Source organism: Lacerta agilis, chromosome 1 (assembly GCF_009819535.1).
Source record: "Lacerta agilis isolate rLacAgi1 chromosome 1, rLacAgi1.pri, whole genome shotgun sequence".
NCBI classification, from domain to species: Eukaryota; Metazoa; Chordata; class Lepidosauria; order Squamata; family Lacertidae; genus Lacerta; species Lacerta agilis.
Window position 1 is genome coordinate 79,802,634 of NC_046312.1, and position 22,407 is coordinate 79,825,040.

General features: G+C 46.2%; 1 protein-coding gene across 1 annotated transcript in view; it reads right to left on the reverse strand.

Moving 5' to 3' along the window:
- DTX4 (deltex E3 ubiquitin ligase 4) overlaps window positions 1-22,407 on the reverse strand; it is a 36,458-nt gene that overhangs the window by 2,497 nt on the left and 11,554 nt on the right. The window contains exons 2-8 of the mRNA XM_033157885.1: window positions 12,334-13,108; window positions 7,557-7,618; window positions 6,529-6,690; window positions 3,760-3,821; window positions 2,771-2,923; window positions 836-997; window positions 568-657 (exon numbers count right to left, since the gene is read on the reverse strand). Of these exons, the coding sequence (XP_033013776.1) occupies window positions 568-657; window positions 836-997; window positions 2,771-2,923; window positions 3,760-3,821; window positions 6,529-6,690; window positions 7,557-7,618; window positions 12,334-13,108 (1,466 nt within the window). The remainder of the gene's footprint in view (window positions 1-567; window positions 658-835; window positions 998-2,770; window positions 2,924-3,759; window positions 3,822-6,528; window positions 6,691-7,556; window positions 7,619-12,333; window positions 13,109-22,407) is intronic.

Sequence of the window (22,407 nt, forward strand, 5' to 3'; positions counted from 1 at the left end):
TAAACACAACAAAGCATGTACAGAAAGCAGCAAGTATCTATGTGTTCGGTGTGGGCAAACCTGTGATGTGTTATTTGGGGTAAAGATACAGCCCACCGATTAGGCAATACTCACAAAACTATCAAGAACAAAATAGTGGAGAAAGCAAGACAGAAACACCAAAACTCCTAGGTAAAATATTGGTTTCAAAGAATGCTATTCAATGTAGTGCAGTGTGCCTGATGGAATGATCCCCACACCATCCCTGCAAACTGTTATAGGGGTTCTCTGTGACCCTCCAGAGTATATCTGAGGGAAGTATGTGGGGTGTAAATTGAGAGGAGGGTTAAAACCCCATTGTGCTAGCAGGAGTCCTAGTGCTGGCTTCTACTAGTGGAACAGGGTAGCTGTATGCAGCCCAAAATAAACAACAGAATAACCTAACAGCCCCCTTAATATTATAGATAAGAAATACACATTGCGAATTTGCATGACAAGAGTGTCCTCCCTGCATCAAGATAAAGCCAACATGGAGCAGAACCAACATGGTTGTGCTTAAAACTCCTATAGCACGAAGATGCCACTTACCTTTCTACCTCTTTCACTCTCGGGGAGGTAACAGTGTCGAGGGAAGCCCCGTGCAGTGAAGCTCTTCCCAGGATTGGGATGCTCTGGTCCCTAAAAGAATGAGATAGAAAATAAATCTGAATTTTCAAGTATCTTTGAAAGAAGTTCACAGTATGAGAAAGGCCCCACTAGTCTCTAAGCATGAAGCTGGTTGGGAGATAAGACAGTAGGATCTATCTGAGGGCCATGTGTTCTGCTAAGGAACCTGCCCATGAAGCCAGAATCTCACCTGGACCCCTGGTGGAATGTTGTAGATAATTCGGATGGTTTTACAGTCCAGGTGCCCAGGCAAGGAATGGGGAATAAGGTGATATTCCATCTTCCCAGGAGGCTGGGTGCCAGTCTTCACTCCATAGATGGTCTTGCAGGTTGGACACTGCAAACTCCCATCCTAAAAGCACAGTAGGCAAGCTGTAATGCTGGACAATAATTTTAGAACAGCACAGAATAAAAAGACACCAGGCTGACATTATAATCACACGGCCACAAAGAGCGAGCAGTGGTGGTGGAAGAATGGACGGCTATTATCTCATCTTCCAGAAAAGTAGGGAGCACTTTGCAAACTCATCCACCCCCAAGTGGAGAAACACAAGCACACAAGGCAAGGTTAGGTCTTACATCTAAGTCCTGTGAGTCTTGCCTTCACTATATACATTTGGCCCCTAGGCTCCCCACCCAATTTAGCCTGTTGCTATTCCAACTGGCAGTAGATCTCCAAAGTCTTGGTCAGAAAGGTTTTTCCCATCAACTGTTACCCAAGCGAATCTGCAAAGATCTGTGTGCAAAACACATGCCACCACTGAATGGAAGGCCTTCACATCAAATTTTTGTGCTTTTAGGTATTCGGCTGAGACATCTTAGGTCATCTTTTAAAAATGTACATGTGTGCAACATTATTAAGCCCCAGTGAAAAAAAGCCAGATTGCGGCAGAAGCAGCCAAGAAATGTGAGGGCGAAGCAGTGTTATCTCCAGAAAGATGATGAGTTCAGGAATGCTTGGTGCTCAGCTCAGAAGGGAAGAGTTTTAAGTCTGCCCACAGAAGAATTTGTTTTCATGTTAGAGCTGTTATGTTACTAGGGCTATTGCAGCCTTTTTAAAATGCAGTATGGAATTCCAGAATTAAATCTCTCAAAACCATGGGTTTCAACTGGGACTAAGTGTATTTGCATGAACTCTTTTTAAAGGAAAAAAAAAGCAACATTCCTTGGAAAGTCAATGTTTGTAATTAATAAGTGGGACACGCTTGCCCTTAATTTGCACAACATAAAGTGCTTTTTGCTAGCCAAGCAGGAAAAACAAAGAGCTTAGGAGATTACTGAGGCCCCATCGCTGTTTGGCTTCTGAGCGAGTTCCTAGCTATACCCTGTTCCTCTGTATGTTTTTTTCTCCATAGCCAAATGGCTCAGAAACGTCTTTTTTGTTTTAATAAAAGGTCACTTTTCAGGATGCTTGTGTCATGCCATTACAGAAGTGCAGAACATGCAGTCTTGGTTCTGACTCATTAAAAAGGGAAGCAAAAGGTCTGTTATATGATAGGAGTGGGGAACCTCAGCCCGCAGGCCCAGCTTGGTTTGCCAGGGGTTCAAATATGCCCCAAGAGACAGTTTTCCGCAAACCATGCCCACATGCCCCAAACCTGATGCCCTATGTGATGTCAGGTGTGGGGCAGGTAGGGATGCAACTGCTGGTGCATAGTCAGGAGCCGTAAAGGGCCCTCTTGCTTAAGCACTGGCAAGGGAAAGCATTAGCTAAAGCAACAGCTGAAGCCTCCTGGATTGACTGCACATGGTGCTTTGAAGTCCTGACTTCTCAACTTCAAAGTGTTCCATCTACTGGTATCATTGGGACATCAGATGATTGATAGGTGAGCAGCCCCACCCACCCATCTGGCCTGACTCATGCAGCCCCCGGAAGGTTGCCCAGAAGGGAATGTGGCCCTCAAGCTGAGAAATTTTCCCCGCCCCAGCAGCATATAAATTAACTAACCAAATAATAAATATACAAGCCATCTCACAGTGACTTTCCTATATCAGCAATATCATTGCCTGTCAGTACTATCAAGTACCAAAAGAGCTGTTCAGTCCTGGGCAGAATTCATGGGTGCATCAGTAGTACCCACTCGAGAGATTGCAGGCCTCTGCCTTCCCCACCCCAGGAACGCACCTTGTTCCCGTTGTTGTACATGGCCACAAGGCAGTGGAGGTGATACATGTGGCCGCACTTGGAGAGCTTTCCCACCAAGTCTGGCTTGATGGCTGGCTGAGGGCCCTTGTACCCTGAAGGGGCTGAGAGGCGCTCCATGCAGATGGTACAGTCCTGAAAAGGGGCGAGAAATGGCGTTAAACACAAGAGCAAAACGTATGCACACATAGAAACATTCGCCCGGAGGAAGCCCAGCCTGCTAATGGCTGGCACGCTTGTCACTTGTTAATGTCATTCTCGGCAGCAATGAGATAACAGCGTGAAGTTCACCTGCCACCTCCTGCCGCTGCCATTACTCTATGCCACAAATGGGGAATCTGTGATTTCCAAAAGTCATTGGGACTACAACTCCCATCATCCCTGATTTCTGGCCTGGGCCAGCCCAAGACGTTTTGGCACCTGAGGTGGACCCCAAAATGGAGCCTTTCTCCCTGCCAGGGAAGAAAGATTTTGAGCAAAGACCTACATCAGGAACACAAGGGGGAATAAACATCTACATCAGGATCAGCACATGCATCACATGCAGATGCCCCCAGGGTCAATCTCTGTTATCTCCAGGCAGGGCTGGGATAGGATCCTGCTTGAAACCTTGGAGGGCCACTGCCAGTCAATGAGTGCAGACAGGGTGGAGCTAGAAGGCCCAGCAGCAGCAGCTTCCTGTAGCCCATGCCCATTCATTCACTATTTGACAGTCCATGTCCCCTTTCTCTAGCCAAGTCATTGGTGCCATAGAGATTATGATGCTTTCAGCAGAAGTCTGCATCTTTGCTCTGTTCTCAACAATGCTCAGAACATGCTCAGTGTTAGAGAAATGGTTCGTTGCAGTAAGGTTAAGGCAACCGACACTCTGCATTCGGGGGGGGGGGGGAGCCTGCACCAAGAAAACCTATGCCCGGGTCCAACACGTTAGCTGCTGTACAGACATGCTGTATGTAAAAACCCAGACTTGCCTCTTCCGGGGGATGGCGCACCTTCTGCAAGTATTTCTTCAGCACCTCCTCTGGGGTTTTGCCTGGACAAGGAAGAGGAAACAAGAGAAGATCAGCAAGTTGAAGGCATTGTTCCTGAAGGCAAATAGCAAGGTGAAAGGCAGGGAAACAAAGGAGGAATGAGAAATTTGGAGGGCAAGGACTGCACAAGAGAAATCAAAGTTGCCATCCCTTGCTTTGTGCAACTTGGCTATATTGCCCCCTTCCCCCGTCAACCTGGAGCTATTTACTTTGCATATACTGGTTCAATCCAGATGCCACTATACTGAGGTTTGTGCACCTCAATCATGGTTTATGCGTGATATCCAAACTGACCAACCAGAGTCTGCAATTAGATGGCAAACCAGAATCAGAAGCCATGTGTTGAAGTGGAGAGTTTGGTACGATGTCCTGATCAATGTACTACAGTTAGGACTCTTTGTCTCTGATCTGCCCATAGCCCAGTTTGTGCTAATGATGGATCTTTCCACCATGCAAGATTGAAACAGGACCAGTAACATCAGTACATTTTTAATTAAGAAACATGAGCAAGAATGGTAAGACTCCAATTTGAAACCTTAATTCTAATCTACTCACATCTCCACTGTTATCGCCCCCCTGCAAACTCACATGTGTGCAAATGTCATGTGCCTGTTGCCTGTCCCTCCCAGGGGTGCTTTAGTATTCCTGAAAAAGACTCTGCCCAGTTTGCGGCTGCAGTCCAGTGTTGGGCTAAGCAACTTTTCCTAACTTGTCTCCAGGTCCACTGCAGACCTGGTTCTTGTTTGTGGCGGCAGAGGCACCTTCAGCCTCCCTTGCTTCCACCAGAGCATCTCAAGCATTCATAGGTAAGCAAGCCGAGATGTGATTGGACACTGAAAGGATCTTTGCAGATTGACATAGGAGCAACTGTGCTCAAGACCAGAGATAGGGAACCTTTTCTCTGCTGAGGGCTGCAGTCTCTCCGGCAGAATAGTGACAGTCTGCAAGCACCCCACGCTGCAACATTCTGTTGCATGCCCCATTTGTTCAATCCACTGTTGATACTCCCCCCCCCCTAGTTCTTTGTTTCCTACTTTCCACTGAGTTCACAGTGAAGCTTTTTCTTTCCATTTTGTGCGTCTAAGAATGTAAACTCAAGTTTTTCCAAGACCTTGATGTCTTCATATGACTTTATAAAATGTAAGGTGGGAAGGGGGTGGAGTGCACTAGGTTTGCATTCACAGGATTTTAATTGCAAAATACCGAACAGCTGCCTGTGGGCCGGATCAACTGCAGCCGGATCCTACTCAGAAACAAGCCCAACTGCGACCAACTGATCTTACTTGAGGGGAAGGGTGTATAGCACTGCAGCCTTAAGCTGGCCATCTGGGAAAAGACAGCAAGGGAGTGTCATGCTATTGGCAAGAGCCTTTCTGTTTCTAGAGAAAGAGACCAAGAACACCACCCCCTTATCTGGAAACCCTTCAGGCTGATTCCTGATGTGTGAGATTCTGTAGGAACCTGATGAGGGAAATGCAGTCTACGTGCTCTGGGGCATCTTAATATATTCTTAATTAAAATGCTCCAGGGTTGATCTTTAGAACTGATAACCGATTTCAGTGCTCCGCCCTGGATCTCTGAGCCTATCTGTGAGCCTATCTGCCCTTGTCAGCATCGTATGAGGCGTGCTGGATGTGATGTCAAGGCCCCCTTTGTTGTCAGCTCTTTGCTCCTTCCTCCTTTACAGATGTGCAACAGGCGCCAGTGAAACTGGTTAGGCTTATGGAGTCCCTTCGTGGATTATTACTACCTGTCAAGCAGATGTGAAGTACTCTGGAGAAAGACAGGGAGTGTAGTACAGCATGCTTGCTACAGCTGGTCCGGGAAATTATGAGGGGGTGGAGGATGCGTGCAAGTCAACAGCAGGGGACATGGTTAGGTAATGCTGCAGTTGGGAGCCATCCAGGATAGTGTTTTGGAAGAACACTGGTTGGATAGCTGCCATTTTCTGGCCATCAACAGATGCAGCCGCACACTGGTATGGGGCAGAGAAGTGGGAGCAGTGCAGTGAAGCAGAATGATGGTTTAGAACCAATGTGGTGCCCTCCAGATGTTGCTGGAGCACATGCAATAGTCAGGGGCGGTGGTTGTTGCAGTATTACAACATCTGGAGGGCACCATGCTGATTATCCTTGCATTGGAGCAAGGTTTGGGTGGCAGCTATAAAGGGCCATGAAAGAAATCGCAGAAGTGGGAAGGGTCCGCAGACTGATGAGTGTAAAGACAGGAACATACTGTCTGATCTGCAAAGATGAGTGCTATTGCAAGCTTGCCTGAGCAGGCAAGTCCTCAGCTAGCTCACCCTCCTGTTCTAAACCAGTCAGAAGGAGTCAATCAGTGATAATGTAGAAGCACAGGGGGGTGGCCATCAGTCATGAACAGCTTGGTTCTGCATCCAGGGGCTCTGTTAGGAGGCGAGTGAGCTGAACAAGGAACGTGGTGTGAGCTTTACACAGCAAAACTAAGACTTTATTTTCCGTTTAGTTGCAGATGGAGTCTCAAACCATGGTTTGACTTTTAACTGTAGTTACTGTAAACCATGGTTTGGCGTGATGTCTTTCTGCAGTGCTCTTTGTGGTCTGAACTGCGTAGATTTACAAGTGAAGGGCTGGTGGCTTCTGGGCACCGTTAAGGTCCTGCTGTGGCCCCCTGGTACTCTAGTTTTAGAATCCTAAGAGGAGAAAAGGCAGAGGGGCTATTCATTCTTACCTTTCTTGGTCTGCTTTTTGGTGGTCTTGCGGCAAGTATTGGATATCCCAGGGATGGATTTGATTTCACTCTTGCTGACTGGAGGGGGATGCAAAACCAGCTTTGGGGGTCGAGTGAGGCAGACAGGCAGACCAGCAGCACTCATGAGGATCCCTGTGATGCCTGGGTGGGACAAGGGGGTATTTGAGAAGTTGATTCCCCCCAAAACCAAAACATATCCCTGTCTGCTCCCCCAATGCTCCATCCATTTGCCTCCTTAGGCCAAAACCATTCATTAACAAGGGGGAACACCCTCAGCATTACGTTGCAAGGACATGGTGCTCTGCAGATTCATTTTCTCTGCAAGACCTTATCTAGAGGAGACCACAAGTGTCCTGTGAGTTGGATCTCACCTTCATCAATGAGGGTGGGATGGCAAGATGGTGCCTTTTGGCCATTCCCAGCTCTTACAATATCATAATGTAGCAGGCAAGTCAGAGGTAAAGGCTGATAATCCTTGGAGACCTAAGCAATTGTTATTTTTTTATTTGCAAATTAAAATTCAAAGCTTAAAAGCTTGTGTGGTAATTATTCTGCAATTACTAACAACAGTGACAACAAGGTAGCTTGAACTATCCTGCAGTCCATCATGGAAATGAAAGCTTCACTTCTTTAAAGCTGCACTTCCTGCCCATGGCAGTGTTTATTCCATTGCGGACCTCCAATATTGTTTAGACCCCCAACTCCCATCGGCTTCAGCTAGCATGGCCAATGGTCAGCGATTATTAAAGTTGTATTTCAAAAACATCTGGAGGGCCACAGGTTTTCTACCCCACCAAAGAATGTCACCATTACCTCCCTTTTAATATTTCTTTAGACGTGACTCCTGTCTTTAACCCATATGTCAACTGTGCAAATCCTCTGCATTCACTGAATAAACATACTGCACAGACTAACGCCAGCTCCTCAGATATCCTTTATTTAGGCCAAGCAATAGCCATGAGTCACTGATGACTGCTCTGTTGCTACAGTGACCCTACCCCTCTCACCTGCCAGTGCTGGGTTGACTGGGCTTGAGCCATTGAGGTTTTTCACAGGAACTGTAGGGACCCTGCAAAGAAAGGAGGCACAGCTTACAAGTGGCTGTGGACACATTCGGCATCGTTACGAAAAGCAGAATACTCAAGAACCAATTCTCAGAGAGGCAGATGCACTAGTCTCTTGAGGAAAAACAACAGCAGAATCTTGTGGCACCTTAAAAGACTAACAAGTTTATCATGGCACAAACTTTCACAGATTGCAGACTGCAGAAATTCAGGCTAACTAACGCTTCATGCATCTGATAAAGAGGACTGTAGTCCATGAAAGCTTAAGCTACAACAAGTTTATTAGTCTTTAAAGTGCCACGAGATGTTTTACTTTTCTTAAGAACCAAGCAAACATGGAAGGAGATGAAGCACAGAATTCAAAGGACACTTTAGAATCCCTCTGAGGAACGAAACTGGAGACTGTGAGGCTGGGCGGGGGTGGGGGGACGCTCTACGTTACACTGGGTGGCAGGTTCCTTGCCGTTTCTCTGATCCCCAGACTGGTTTCTGTTAAGACCCTGAAAGTGGCGAAAAGCAGCGTGTTCCAACTAAACAAGCCTGGCAGGTTGCATCCCTGCCTTTGGCTGCTAGTAGCCTGAGGCACAAACACAATCCCTGGCTGAGTAAAGAAACGCGGCCTGGGAGAGGCAAGCGCACCCATAGGTATCTGAAATAAGGGCGTGTGCCAAAGACAGGAGGACTGGTTTGACGAAAGGGCAAGTCTGTGGCTGTGACAGCCTTTGTACCATTGTGACTCCTTAAAGGCGTGTGTATGCAGTGGGTTGGAGAAGAGGGTCAGGTGTGCTTCTAACCATGATGGTCTTCTGCCTTCCTGCATAGCAGAGAAGGTCAACTATAGGACTGGGCAGTGAGTGATCATAGTAACAGTGGGGAAGGATTCCCCAGAGGGAAAATGTTACTGCTTTTTCCAGGACCGCTTCCTTTCAGTGTAATGCTTGTACCCTGAAACAGGCTATTATTCACAGGGGTGGGGAACTGGTGGGCCTCCAGAAGTTGCAGCTCCCATTATCCCTAACCACCAGCCATGCTGGCTGGAGGCTGGTGGGAGTCAAGATTCCAGCAGCCGCTGCAGAGCCATGGGTTTGCCCACCCTGACATAAAGCACTGAAATAACCTGTATGTGCCTGGTTCCCACTCCGCAAATGGTGACGGTCTGAAAATGCAAAGTGATATTGAGGGAAGTTTGAAAGCTTGAAGTTTTAAAAAACAACATGATTTTTTTCCTCTTCTTCATGAAGAGAAGGGTAAAGTCATTCATTGTGCTGGGTCTGAATGGAGGAAAAACCACCGAGAACATAGTGTAAGTGAAAGGGTTGTGGAGTAAAAAAAAGTGCAGTCCCACAACTTTCTTAGGACAGGTCCACATGACTGCTTCATGCATTCCTGGTTAGCCACTGTGGGGCAGGATGTGTCCTACAAAAGCAGCAACTCCAACCCACCCACCCCTAGGTTCCAAATATTTGGGTACCCTTCAACCTAAGTCATGAAGCCAGCAGGTGGACAGTACAGTGGAATCTCGGTTTTCGAATGTCTTGGCTGCCGAACATTTCGGAAGCCGAATGCCCAAAACCTGGAAGTGAATGTTTCCATTTTTGAACGTGCCTTGGAAGTTAACGGCTTCCAAGGCACGTTTCTCTATTTTTTCAATTGAATTCTCCGACCGCCCATTGAGCCTCGGTTGTCGAACGTTTCAGAAGTCAAACGGTCTTCCGCAACAGATTATGTTTGACAACCGAGGTTCCACTGTACAATCTATACTGGGTCCTGTCAGCCATGCAAGGCCAAGAGAAGCCAACCTCGCCTGAGGAATCCTGCCTATGTCTGTACGACGCAGAGAGCTGTCTGGCCAAATTCTAACAGTGGCTTCACATATCAGAAATAGCCATTTGATGGCCATTCTAAACTGTATGCCCTTTAGAAATGAACAATCCTCAAATTGCTCCACACACACACACACACACACACACACACACACACACGGAAGTGGAGGTATCTGGGACAGGGACGGATGATGTATGCATGAGAAGGCAACAAGGCCTGAATGACAAACAGAGCGAAGGACCTTTCTAGCTGGACAATAGTTGCCGTAGAGACAGACCAAGACCTAACTGGAGACAGAGAATCCTCTAATCTAAAGACAGAGGCATTTGCCCACCCCTCTCCCATTCCCTAGCACTTCTCTCACTGCGCCTTTCTCCAGCTCTTTAGAAACCTTGGTCGTGTCTCCAAGTTATTCACAGGGCCTTTTGTTCCAGCAAACATCGCCTTGGCCCCTTCCTCCCTTGCTCCCTTCCTTGGGAAAGTCTTTTGGAAGGGTCATGGGCGATGGAAGGGGGGGGGAGCCACCGGGTGACAGAAGGCCGATGGCAGTCAGACAAAGGGGGAGAAACACGCTAATTAGATGACCAAGAAAGAGTGTTTTGGTCAGGGGAGGGTGGGGTGTCTTCCAGATCAGGCAGTGGCGTGAAAAGCTTTCAATAGGGCTTTTGAGAGGAAGGGTCCCTAGATGTGGAGGGGAGAGAAAAAGAATGTTTCACTTCCTCATTAGTATTCAAAAGGGGTTTGCAGGCCTCCCCCACTCCACCCGTTTTCATGGTTAAAGGGGTCTGTGGTATTTGCTAAAAGTTGGGGGATGCGGGAGCTGAGAGAGGCCGAGGTGGGGAGTGCCAGCTGTAGGCAGTCTTAGATCTTCATTAGGGATTTTTCTATCATGCTGGCATGTCAGGCTGCATATTTTAAGCAACACCACAGCTCGGACCCATCATGTTCTTCTAGATTCTCAAGTCAGGCCCTCTGACTTGGAACTGGCTCATGCTGCTGGACTCTCCATACTAATGCCTCTAGAGATGCCTCAACTGCAACATTTTTATTGTGTTTATTTAACACATTGTTCCGTTTCCCATGTTTTGTAACCTACTCTAGCACTGCCCATGACAATGAAGAGTAACGAATATATGAAATTAATGAAAAAGTCAACACTTAAGAAGTCAGATTCTTTTCAACTGAAAAAAACCCAAAATGTTTGTAAACTCCGAGCTTAGACTTCATGCCAACCTTTTCTCTCCTGTCCAGGTCCACATTTCCCTTGGGGATAATTTGTTTAGGGCCACATGCAGACTGTGGGCAGGACCAAAGTCAGCACTGGGATGGGAGGCACAGATCCAAAAATGGGGTGGGGCTGCCCCCCCTCTCCCTTCCTTCCCAGATTACTCTTCCCAATGGCCAAACCTGGTTGTTTGCAGGGGACTTGTAGGAACATAGGAAGCTGCCTTATGCAGAGTCAGACCATTGGCGCATCTAGCTCAGAATTGTCTCCACTGACTGGCTCTCTGGGATTTCAGACAGATGTCTCTCCTAGCCCCTAATTGGAGATGCTGGGGATTGAACCTAAGACCTTCTGCAAGCAAAACAAATCTTCTACCACTGAGCTACAAAATAGAGCCAAGGGCTGCATATGGCCTGTGGCTTCAGATGGCCCAGCCTTGCTTTAGGAAGCCCTTTTGCTTACTGAAAAATCATTTCACAACACTGAAACTTGGCTTGCTATGAAAAACAGTGATCATTTTCAATGTGAGGCAAGATCTGGTTTGACTCATCATTTGTCTCGACTGAGATGGGTGTTGGGCGTCTCTCTCTGCAGACCACGTCAAGCAGAGACAACACATTTGGAGGGGGGAACTCAAAAGAGCTTCTTCCACGTAATGACCCAAGGGTGCACTGTGGTAAAAGCAGTGACCCTCTAAGAAGAGCCCTGCTGGATCAGGCCAAAGGTTCATCCAACTGAGCATCCTGTTCTCAGTGGCCAACCACAGGATATCAACAAGCAGGCCCTGAGTACAATAACCCTCTCCCCATTTCCTAATCCTAGCAGCAGAGGTATAGTGCCTTCATCAGCAGAGGCAGAAATTATTGTTGTTGTTGTTGTTGTTAAATTTCTATACTGTCCTTCATCCGAAGATCACAGGGGAGCTTGCAATATAGCCTTATCTACTTGTAGAGTGTGGACTCCATAGCAAAAAGGGGAGGAGGCACTAATCTGTGTAGTCCATAGGCGCTCGATTCACTCACAACTCGGGTTTCCTACCCCAGTGGTTCCCAAACTGTTCTCCTCATGGACCACTTGTAAACTGCTGAGGCTCTTGGCAAAACACATAATGATTTTTCAATTGTAACGTGCTGCACTAGATATTGTATGATTTTTAACCATATTCAAATCACTTCTTTTGGATCTTTTCTACTGCATTTTGTTGTATTCGACTGAATTCAAATTGTAACACAATAAAATAATGTAAAATTTAAAATTATGCTCTGTCAGTGCAAACATTCCAGCTAGCCGGGCGGAATGCTCCCCCACCCCCCACCCCAGTGAGCTGCTCTGAGCGTTCTCCCGACAGCCCCGTGCCCTGCCAATCTGGGGTGGGGAAAGAGAGAAAGGGAAACGCCTGTTGCACTAGTGAAAGCCCTTGCACAGTGAGTTGAATCTGGTCCGATGCAAGAAATAAAAGAAGCAAGTAACAACACCATTAAAAATCAATAGGACTCAAATAAATAAAAATCAGTATGACCATTTGATGTGATTGATGTGCCAACTGCTATCCTCAACCACAAATCCACAGACACCTGAACGAGGCTTGTGAACCACTAGTGTTCCATGGACCACCGTTTGGGAACACTCAGTCACACACCCCACTGTCCGAGACAACTGCAATGTACTCACCCCGAGGCAATCAGCACACGGGACTGTGCAATGGCTAGGCGCTGCAGGTTGGTACGGTTCAGTGTATTAAGGCTGGCACGGGTCACCTTGCCGTTGGCACTGGTAGGGCTTGCAGGGGAGCTGGCTGAGGTGAGGGCCGGAGTGCTGGCTGCCTGCCTCCGGCTCACCTGAGAGGCCAGGGTTTTCAAGGAACTGCGCATGGTAGCTGCTCCGTCTTGGGGCTTGTGGATAGATGCCGGCATGGGGAGCTTGGCGCTGCCAGAAAGAGAGACGGCTTTACGGGGAGGTGGTGGTGGTTGTGCGGGCGGCTGCTGCTGCTGCAAGAGCTGCTGCTGGCTGACCGAAACGCCAGTCCCTCCGTTGCTCCCGGCTGCCACCGCCGCCTTGATGCTCATGACGAGGAGGCACTGGGGGCAAGTGCAGGCCGGAGCAGGAGGTGTGCTGGCCACCCCGGGGCTCGCAGGCCACGACTGGGATTTGGGCAAGGTGCCAGTGACCAACGGGTAGACCATGTCGAGGCGGCGGCGGACGCGGCGCTTGCGCTGCGTCTGGCGGTTGATCTGCCCCATCGTGCTGAAGTCAATGATGTAGCAGAAGCCGATGGCAGTGAGGTCAATCCAGGGGTGCTGCTTCTCGTAAGCATGCTGGATGGTGATGCCCACCTCCATGTCGTAGGGAGTCCAGGTGCCATTGTCATTCTCCCACTCCCACACCACGCCCTTTCCTGGGGCTGAGGAGGGGTCGTAATAGCTGCGCCGCACGGGGCGAATGGTGCCTGTGGGAAAGAGCAACGGGAAGAGGGTAAACAGAAAGGCCCCAAAAGTTTATTATAGCTCGAGTTCACACAAGCCTACTTGAGAATGATGCTCAGAAAATGATGTTATTATTTTTTAGAAGCACTGGTCAGACAAGAGAGCTGGTGTAGCACAGTGGCGAACCTGTAAGTCTCTGGCTGAAATTTCGCAAACATCACCAATTCATTGAGTGGCGCTGGGTCACATGGATATTATTGGCCTACCTCACAGGGTTGTTGCAAGGACTGCTAAGCTGCTGTACATTTGGACACCTATATATATTAAACAGAAAACCAATGGGCAATGGAGCATCTCCGCACATGGCAGTCTGTGAAAGCCGTGTCTGATGAATTCCTATTTTCCCCCCAATATGGAAGCAGGGGATGGATCTATACAGTTCCACGCCATAATAGGAGGGTAGTAATTGGACGTTGATTGGCAGCCAGTTATTTGTGAGGGAAGCTGGGTGAGTTTGGGGGGGCAAGTATCAGCAAAATGGATTTCTCTGGAAATTATGCACAGCTTGCTCACTGACTCAATTTCCTTTCAGCAAACTCTTTCGGTCTGAATAGGCAAAGTCGAAGTGGATTACAGGGCATCTCTCATCTTCTGTGCTTGGCTTTTGCCACAGAACTGCACTGCAGTTGAATCTCAGAGACTACGAGGCCACTATCGAAAGTTTGACATTCTCTCATTCATATTCTAAGGCTATGCACTGAATCGTATTGTACAGTCTATCCCTTGGGTCACTGCTACTTTGCCGAAATCCCAGTCATGCCAAGCAATCTCTGGGGTGGTCCTCACGCTGCCAGAAGGTGCTTTGATCTAGCAGAGGGAGGGAGGCCATTTTCACCAATTGCCCTCCCCTTAGCGCGCGCGCACACCCACGCACCCACCCAACCCAGATCTCTTACATTGTCCCAAAGGTTCCTACATTACCTCCTGGAGCAGATTTGGGAGTGGGAATGCATGGAGGGACGCAGGACAAAAATCTCCTCTCACTCATTCTTCTGATGGAAGCTCATGCTGGAAGAGCGAGCTACCATCTACATGAGGGCCATAATTAAATACAACCCAATAGACTGGCACAGATTAGTCATAGTATTCATTATTAATACATTGTCAATTACTGTGCATTATGAACTTGAAGGCACTGCTTTCCATACAGTTCCACAACACAGTGATTACTCCTGATTTAAGTACTAGTGGTTTTGCAAAAATAATGTGACCTCTTTTCAATGTCCCCCCCACTCTTTGTTTTGATTCATATTCATATTTAATCCATATTCATATTGTTACAGTGAAAATGGTGGAAGATGTGAGTGGTGCTTGGAGCAGTTTCAAAAGGAAAGGGGGGCCACACAGGATTCCCGCTGATATGTGGGCTGCTTCACGTTACTGATTAATAAACAGGACATGTATTTGTGCGTGTTTTTATGGGATCCTGTTGATATATGTGCCGGCTAGATGTGTTTACTTAACCATGTGTACACTGCAAAAGCCACTCAGAGTTGCCACTGCCTCCCTTCTCCCTGCATCATGTTTTCATAGTGATATACAGTCATACCTCAGGTTACAGACGCTTCAGGTTGCGTGTTTTCGGGTTGTGCACTGCACTGAACTCGGAAGTACCGGAACGGGTTACTTCCGAGTTTGGCCGCTTTGCGCATGAGCACCAAATCACGACCCATGCTTGCACAGACGCGGTGGGTTGCAAACGTGCCTCACGCACAGATCACATTCGCAACCCAAGCGTCCACTGTAAATGCTGGGATATGCATAGCAGCTAGTAACTTCTGAAGTGACCTTGAGGGTGAGTCTTCAGCTCCTTGTCCCCACACCCACTCCACCCATATAATTCACTGTATTTATTATGTCCAGTCTCTGGGTGTCATTGCTTGTGCAGCCAAAATACCGCCACCCATACAGAAGAGGTCTGTAGGCGAGCAACATTTTTGAAGAAAAAACTTGAGCTCCGCTGCCACAAAAAAACTGATTACAAAAAAGCATGCTCACTGGCCATCAAATGCTGCTTAACTGGGCATGGCAGGGGGGGAGATGGGAAGAGGTGGAAGGGGGGGATGCCTTGAATTCTGAACAGCAGCACTCCACGCTGCAACATTTTGTTGCAGATTCCACTTGTTATTTATTAGTTCCCTGTCCCTTGCACACACGTGACCCACCAACCCTTAATCTTCTGTGCTCTTTCCACTTCTCCTCTTAATCACCACATTCTTTTAAAAACAAACAAACCAAACCCTCCAACTTCTTTGACTCCTTTGGAAGCAGAATAAATTATGCAAAAGCAAAGAAATATATGCTTATTCCCAAGAGTATTTCGAGTACACAATCTGCATTACAGCCCTGCTTTTGTGCTCCCATCTCTTCACATGTGTAAGCTACCACAGCTCAGAATTTTAGGTGCTGCTGAAATAACAATCCAACACTGCTGGGGGGGGGGGAATAAAACAAAATAAACATTGGCGGGGGAAGGAAATTGATCTCTGCGGTTTCACTGCTGACCCGGTTACTAAATACATCTTTCTCCTCCTGGGTAAAATCACCTGAGGCCTCAAGTACACAACCATTATTTCACAATAATTGTAATGCCACTGGTGTTAATTATAACACCATCATTAACTCCTGCCCATTGACGTAACCAAGGACCCCATCAGTTATCATCTACAAAAGACACACAAGCTTATAGGACTGGTGATAAGGGATTCATACCCAGTGATATAATATTTATCCAACCACCAAAGGTTAATAACCACCACACCCTTGTTCCACAGCTGGCATTAACCCGCGGACCTCCAAAGCTGTACCACAATATGTGGAAGCAGAAAACAATTCAGCACTTAAACAGGCAGCTACAAATGTGCATTGCTGTTGCCAGTGCTTTTTTTCTGGGGTGATGCAGGGGTACGGATACCCCTAAACATTTTGTGAATCTACGTTTGGCCTCATTGAGAGGCAGTATTTCAAGTAAGAAAATGAGAGTACCCCTAAACATTTTTAAGGGGAAAAAAGCACTGGCTGTCACTATTCCTTGTGGTATTTTGCTAAATATATGGGCCTAGCCCTATACTATTTCAGTTTCCTTTATATAAAAGTATCTAGCTTGCCATTTCTTTCTGTTCTGAACTATGCTGAGGGGGAGAGCTACAACAATGGCTGGAACTGCTAGCAATGAAAGTGCAGGTTATCATTGCAGATAATGTATGAATCCCAACAGGAAGGTTACAATCTGATGGGATGCTCCAACAAACACACACACCCTATTTCAGGCCAAAGAGGTAGCTGGAGATTTGTGACATACTGCCCTAGTTCACCCACAGAACTTGCTAACAAGATTTCAGAACTATTTCATCTTTGGCAGTAGAGTTAATGGGCTTAAAGATAATCTGATTAGCAACATTCTGAAGCATTAAATCCATGGTTCTCATGTGTGAGGGGTGGGCCTCCCTCTAAGGAGCAGAAGGCAGTTCTGAGGGGAAATACAAGCCCCCCGCCTTCCCTGACATCACCAACACACCAGTTTTTCCTGTGCTACTCTGAACTAAGTACATGAGGAAAATGCAGGGTCACCAACCCCCATCTTTACCTCATACAGTGGTGCCTTGCAAGACGAAATTAATTCGTTCTGCGATTGCTGTCGTCTAGCGAAAATTTCGTCTTGCGAAGCACGGACGGGGGAAGCGCGGTTTGACAAAAAAAAAATAAACGCAAAAAATTTTCGTCTTGCGAGTCGCGCCCATAGGGAAATTCGTCTTGCGAGACACCCTTTCGTTAGCGAATGCCTTTCGTCTAGCAAGTTTTTCGTCTAGCGAGGCATTCGTCTTGCGAGGTACCACTGTAGTTCTAATGCAAGTGTTGGGGGCATTTGCTGGGGAGAAGAGGAGGGAAGAGGGAAGTATTTGTTCAACCCCTCTCCTGCTTGTGAATTCTCTGCTGCATAGCCAGGTTTCATCAGCTTTAGTGCCCTCCAAGTGTTTAGGACTACAACTCCCATCGGTGCCAGCCAGTATGGCCACACTGGCTGGGGGTCGTGGGGGTAGTAGGCCAAGATATGGAGGGAATGGCGGTGGGGCAGGGGTGGAACAAAGGCTGGAAGGCAAATGATTCAACTGAAATTAAGCAAGTCTGAGTCTGGTCAGTGCCTGGGTGGGAGACCACCAATGGCTGTGTACACACCATACATTTAAAGCACATGACTTTTCCCTCGCCCAAATAATTCTGGGAACTGTAGCTTGTTAAGGCTGCTGGGAATTGTAGCTCTGTAAAGGGTAACGTTCCCAGGATTCTTGAGTGGTGAGGGGCATGTGCCCCTCACAATGTATGGTGTGAAGAGCTTATGTACACTGCCCTCAATTTCCTTGCAGAGGAAACACAAGTAATAAAGATAATAAACAAATAAATAATTCCCACCCATCCCAGGATGGCCTCCAAGACCATGTGTAGCTTCCAAAGCAAGCAGTTGTCATCAAATGCTGTGACAGAATGGCAATCGTCAGGGGTGACTGGCAAGCGGACTCACTTGCAAGGTAAGGGACATTATCATGAGAGGGTCTTGTGCAGCTGATTGTCAAAGGTAAGAGCACAGAAAAGGTATTGCAATTCCTTCAAAGGCTGTGGAAAAGGCTTGCATTATTAAACTACTGGTATTTGACAGAACAGGTGAAAGATCATTGCAAGTAGCCCATCAGCCACCATTATTGTGACTGTTCCAACTGTTCCCACAAATCTTTCACTCAGTTTACCAGGTTCAAAAATTATGAGCCCTGTTGAATTAAGACAGGGCAAGCAAGTAGAAGAACAACAACAACAGGAGAGAATTCATATGGCTCCGCATTCACTGACCACTGTACTGGAGGCAGTGATGTGGGGCGGAGGTTTTCCCCTCCTTTGAGGGAAACTTTTCTGTTCTTATTAGTAACAGTGAATGGATGCCAAATGCAAATACAGTATTAGGCAAGCATGGCAGTTTCAAAATGTTTAGTTTTGTTTATTTGAATGCTAGTAAATGAAATACGCTAAATTAGATCACAGTGCAGACCCTACAGTGTAAACTGTAGGGCCTGCACAGTGCATTTTTCTTATGCAAATTACTCTATACAAGTTAGACAGATTTGCATAGGAAAATTTCCCAATTCAAAAGTTTTGATACAACTGAAATGTAGATTTTCCACTTCTAATCAACACCATTGATACAAATGAGAGAACAAAGGGTGTAAGAACAGAATCAGCTGTTGATTATTCTATGAAGGAAATGTTAGAGATGTTATGGGATTCTTGCATATTAATACTTTTATTATATGTTGCAGAACTTTGGTGCTGCAAATGCAGCAAAAATAACATAAGAGGCAACAGTTACGAGTCATAACCTCAACCTGACTGGCTCAAGGTATGATCGCTATGTCGCCTTTGAATTGTGTGTCTCACTGGTCAGCTACTGCCCACCTTAAACCAGGACTGCAGGTGGCTGAGAGGCAGAGAGAGAGCAAGTGTTTTCAGCACTCTGTAGCAGACAAAAGAGAGTTGCTCACTGCAAAGTCTACTTCGCTGTCAATACATGATTCTTCTGGGTGCTCTCCTTGCCAGAAAAAGGTGCAGTTCTTATCTCAGAGGCTGCCATTTGAAGCACGTCCGGTTTTTTGTAGAGAGACAATGTCAGTGTTGAGCATTTTCAGCTCATGGTCAATGATGGCCATCTTCTGCAAGTTGTTGACCTGCAACAGGTCTGTGGATAAGCCAGGACACATGATCCTGACATTCCAGCTTGCTAGGCACAAGAGGGTTTGTTTCTTTCTTTTTTTCTTTTTGCCTGGTGCAGAAGTTCAATCTGCTTATCGAGTGATACTCTTGAGATCCAAGCACCCACTGAAGCAGACAGACATTGGCAGTTTGGCTTCATCTCCAGAGGCACACCCCATTGTCTCTTGAGACAGATGGATGCCAACAATTATATTTTGTGTACTTTGTATAGTCTGTATAATTGTAAAGGTTAGCAGCACTTCAGTCTCATTCAAATAAAATATAGAAGTCAAGATCAGCCAAGTTTTTGGAAAGGATTGAGCACATGCATGCCCCCCCATCCCTTCTCCCCAATGGCATCCCACACAGAAACTCCATCTCCTCTTCTATGCCTCATCTCCTTCTTACCACAGCTCTTAGCCTCTCCGTTCCATTCCCTATATTATATGCAATTTCTCCAAGCCAATATACAATGGCAGCAGCCATGTTTGTTTTTCACATCTGTCCCGATCACATGTAAAATGAAGGGTCAGGCACCTGTTTCTTACATTAGAAGGAGTGTACAGGTGAGAAGAACTTCCCACTCCTCCCCTTTAATTTCTCACAGTCCACCACCCCAGGAACTTTTCTCCCAGCCAGATCATTACTGGAAGTGGACTGGGCCAGGAGAAAAATGCCCTTAAGGATGGACTGTGGAGGAGGGAATTGGTTCAGCTCTCAGCACACACCTTCTGGTGTAAGAATCAGCCCCTCCCACCATTTAAATGTGAACAGGGCAGAATAAACAAGCATGGCTGCGCTTGGGGCTGCATCTCTCTCATCACTAACCCTAAACGCCTAAGCCTCACCCTAAACGCTTAACCCTCCCATTTAAACAAATGGGGTTTAAACACACATAATTCTGGCTGACTCATGCCCTTTATCAGCTGGTGTCTTTTAGCACAAGCATAATCTGGCTACTTTGACATAATTTGGGTAAAACTAATTGTTGGCGCTGCTCTGGTTCACCAGAAGCGGCATAGTCATGCTGGCCACATGACCCGGAAGCTGTATGTCAGCTCCCTCGGCCAGTAAAGCGAGATGAGCGCTGCAACCCCAGTCCGCAATTGGACCTAATGGTTAGGGGTCCCTTTACCTTTACCTATTTACACCTGTACTAATCCAGCACATGCTAAAAGGAGGGGCATAAAAGCTAAGCCTACAATTGCAGAGAAGCAAGTGTGTTTTCCTCAAAACAAACAAAAAACAACAACTCAACAATTTTTTAAAACTCAACAACTTTAGCGGTGTCCAGATTTTTACTTCTTGAAATATAGCAACCTTATTGTATGGGGAAGGGAGAACAGAAAGATTTATTATGGTACAGTGAATGACAAAACTGAAACATAAATTGACAATAGTGCTGATCTGGCCTGGATAGCTTGCTAAGTGGTCACTGAAACTGCTTTACACACTGAGGATACAGATGACTGGAAAGCAGGATAATTAGCTAAAATACATGTAATTTGCAGGCAAGGATATAAAGCCACTACAGAGATTATGTGAAGAATGCAAACTATTCATATATAGGGATTATGTTTAATTCACTTATCTCTGTTTATAACTACAGTCTCAGGCAAATAAATATTTTTGACCGGGGGTTTCCTTTTAAAAGAAAAAAGTATTCAAAACAGAGTGACTATTTACTGAAGCAAGTTTCACAACTTGTTTTATACATGGGCGGTACAAAATTGGAAAGTTGGCAGTTTCCCCAGAAAAAAAAACCTAGTTCAGAAGAGGACACTGAGTAAGATCTAGTTTATACACCACTACAACCTATATTTACCAGAGCTCTGCCTGGAACAAGGAACTGGGGAAAATAAAAATTATTATTATAATGAAGTAAATGTTGTATACTTAATTTAATAATTGTGTAGATTTTAGTTTAAACTTATGTAAGTTAATCAAAACAAAAAAGCTCAAGGTGGGCTAGCTGACACCCCAAAATATTTCTAAATCAGTGGGTTTTTCTCCTCCTTCCCTGTTAAACAAGTATTACCTTTGCATTGCAAAGTGAGAAAAGGATGATCAAATATAGAAGTACCCCAGGAGACAAATGCTGTGATAATTCTACAGACTCAACTGCTTAGCTGAGCTGGTTAGCAAAGAGGTTATTTCTTCTTATCTGGTGATTCCTTTCTTGTAGAGGACTTTAACATGTAGGTGGTGCTGCCCAATCCTGCTCACATTTTCAGACACACACACACACAAAGATAGAGAGAGAGAGAGAGAGAGAGAGAGAGAGAGAGAAGAAGAAGAAGATGCAAATTGCCTTTCTCCAAGCGAATAAGGAAGACTGCAAGGTCTGAATCAGGGCAGTGACAAACAACAGTGACTACTGAATGTGTCTGTCCAAATGTTTTCAAAGGGGGGTGGGTGGGTGGGTGGAATGCCAGGGCCGAAATGATTCCAAATACATACCTGCACAAAAACAGGGTTGACTGAGTTTTCACTTCTTGATTCTTTTATTCCAATCCTGCTTCCACACAGAAATAGGAGGCTAGGCTCTCTTGAAAGAAAGGTAAGGGCACACTGGTGCAAGAACCTGAGCTGAGTGAGTGCATGAAAGTTCTGGCCCAGTGCCTGGATGCAGTGCTGGGCTCAATGTGGGCCAATAAACTAAATTTAAAACCTGGCAAGACAGAAGGACTACGGATGAGACGTTCCCGTATCAGGGAGATAAGCCAGTTGGGGTGGAACTCCTTTTGAAGGAGCAGGTACACAGTACTCTTGGCTCCAGCTCAGTCACTTGATGTTCAGGTTACCTCTCTGGTGAAGAATGACTTTAACCAGCTTCAGCCAGTGTCCCCACCACAACCATTCCTGAATTGGGAGAGGTTAGCTATGGTGGTTCAAAAGCACAGGTAACCTTGAGGATACCTGTCTCTATCTATGTCAGGTAGATTCTACAGCCTGGATGTTATACATTGTCAATCGCCCACACCCAATAACACCTGTGATGAGGGACTTGCACTGACTGTCAGTACACGACCAAACTATCTTCAAGGACTTACTATTAGTTCATAATAAAGCCCTAAACAACCCAAGGTCAGTGCACTTAAAATATCACCGCATCCCATACCCTTGCCCTGTCTTTGCGATCGGCCACTGAGGCAAGTCTGACCGTTCCTGGCAGTATAGGACTGTCCTCAACAAGAAACTGTGCATTTAATTTAGTGGCACCAGGATTATCGAACTCTAACAAATGAAATCAAACGCCAGTAGTCTGTAATGAGTTTCAGGCGTCAACTTAAGGCTTCGTTATCTCAGCAAGCCTTCGTATGAAAATGAATTATTATTCTTATAACCTTCATATCAGATGATCCATTTTGTTCACTTCCATTCCTTTAATGTATTTTGCTTTGATCTTATTAGTTATATTGTTTTGGTTTTAACTGAGGCATAGATACAATGTAGATATATGTTTATTGATTCTGTGGTATATAAAAGAATTCAAAAAAAGAAAAGCTCAACACACAAAGCAGAT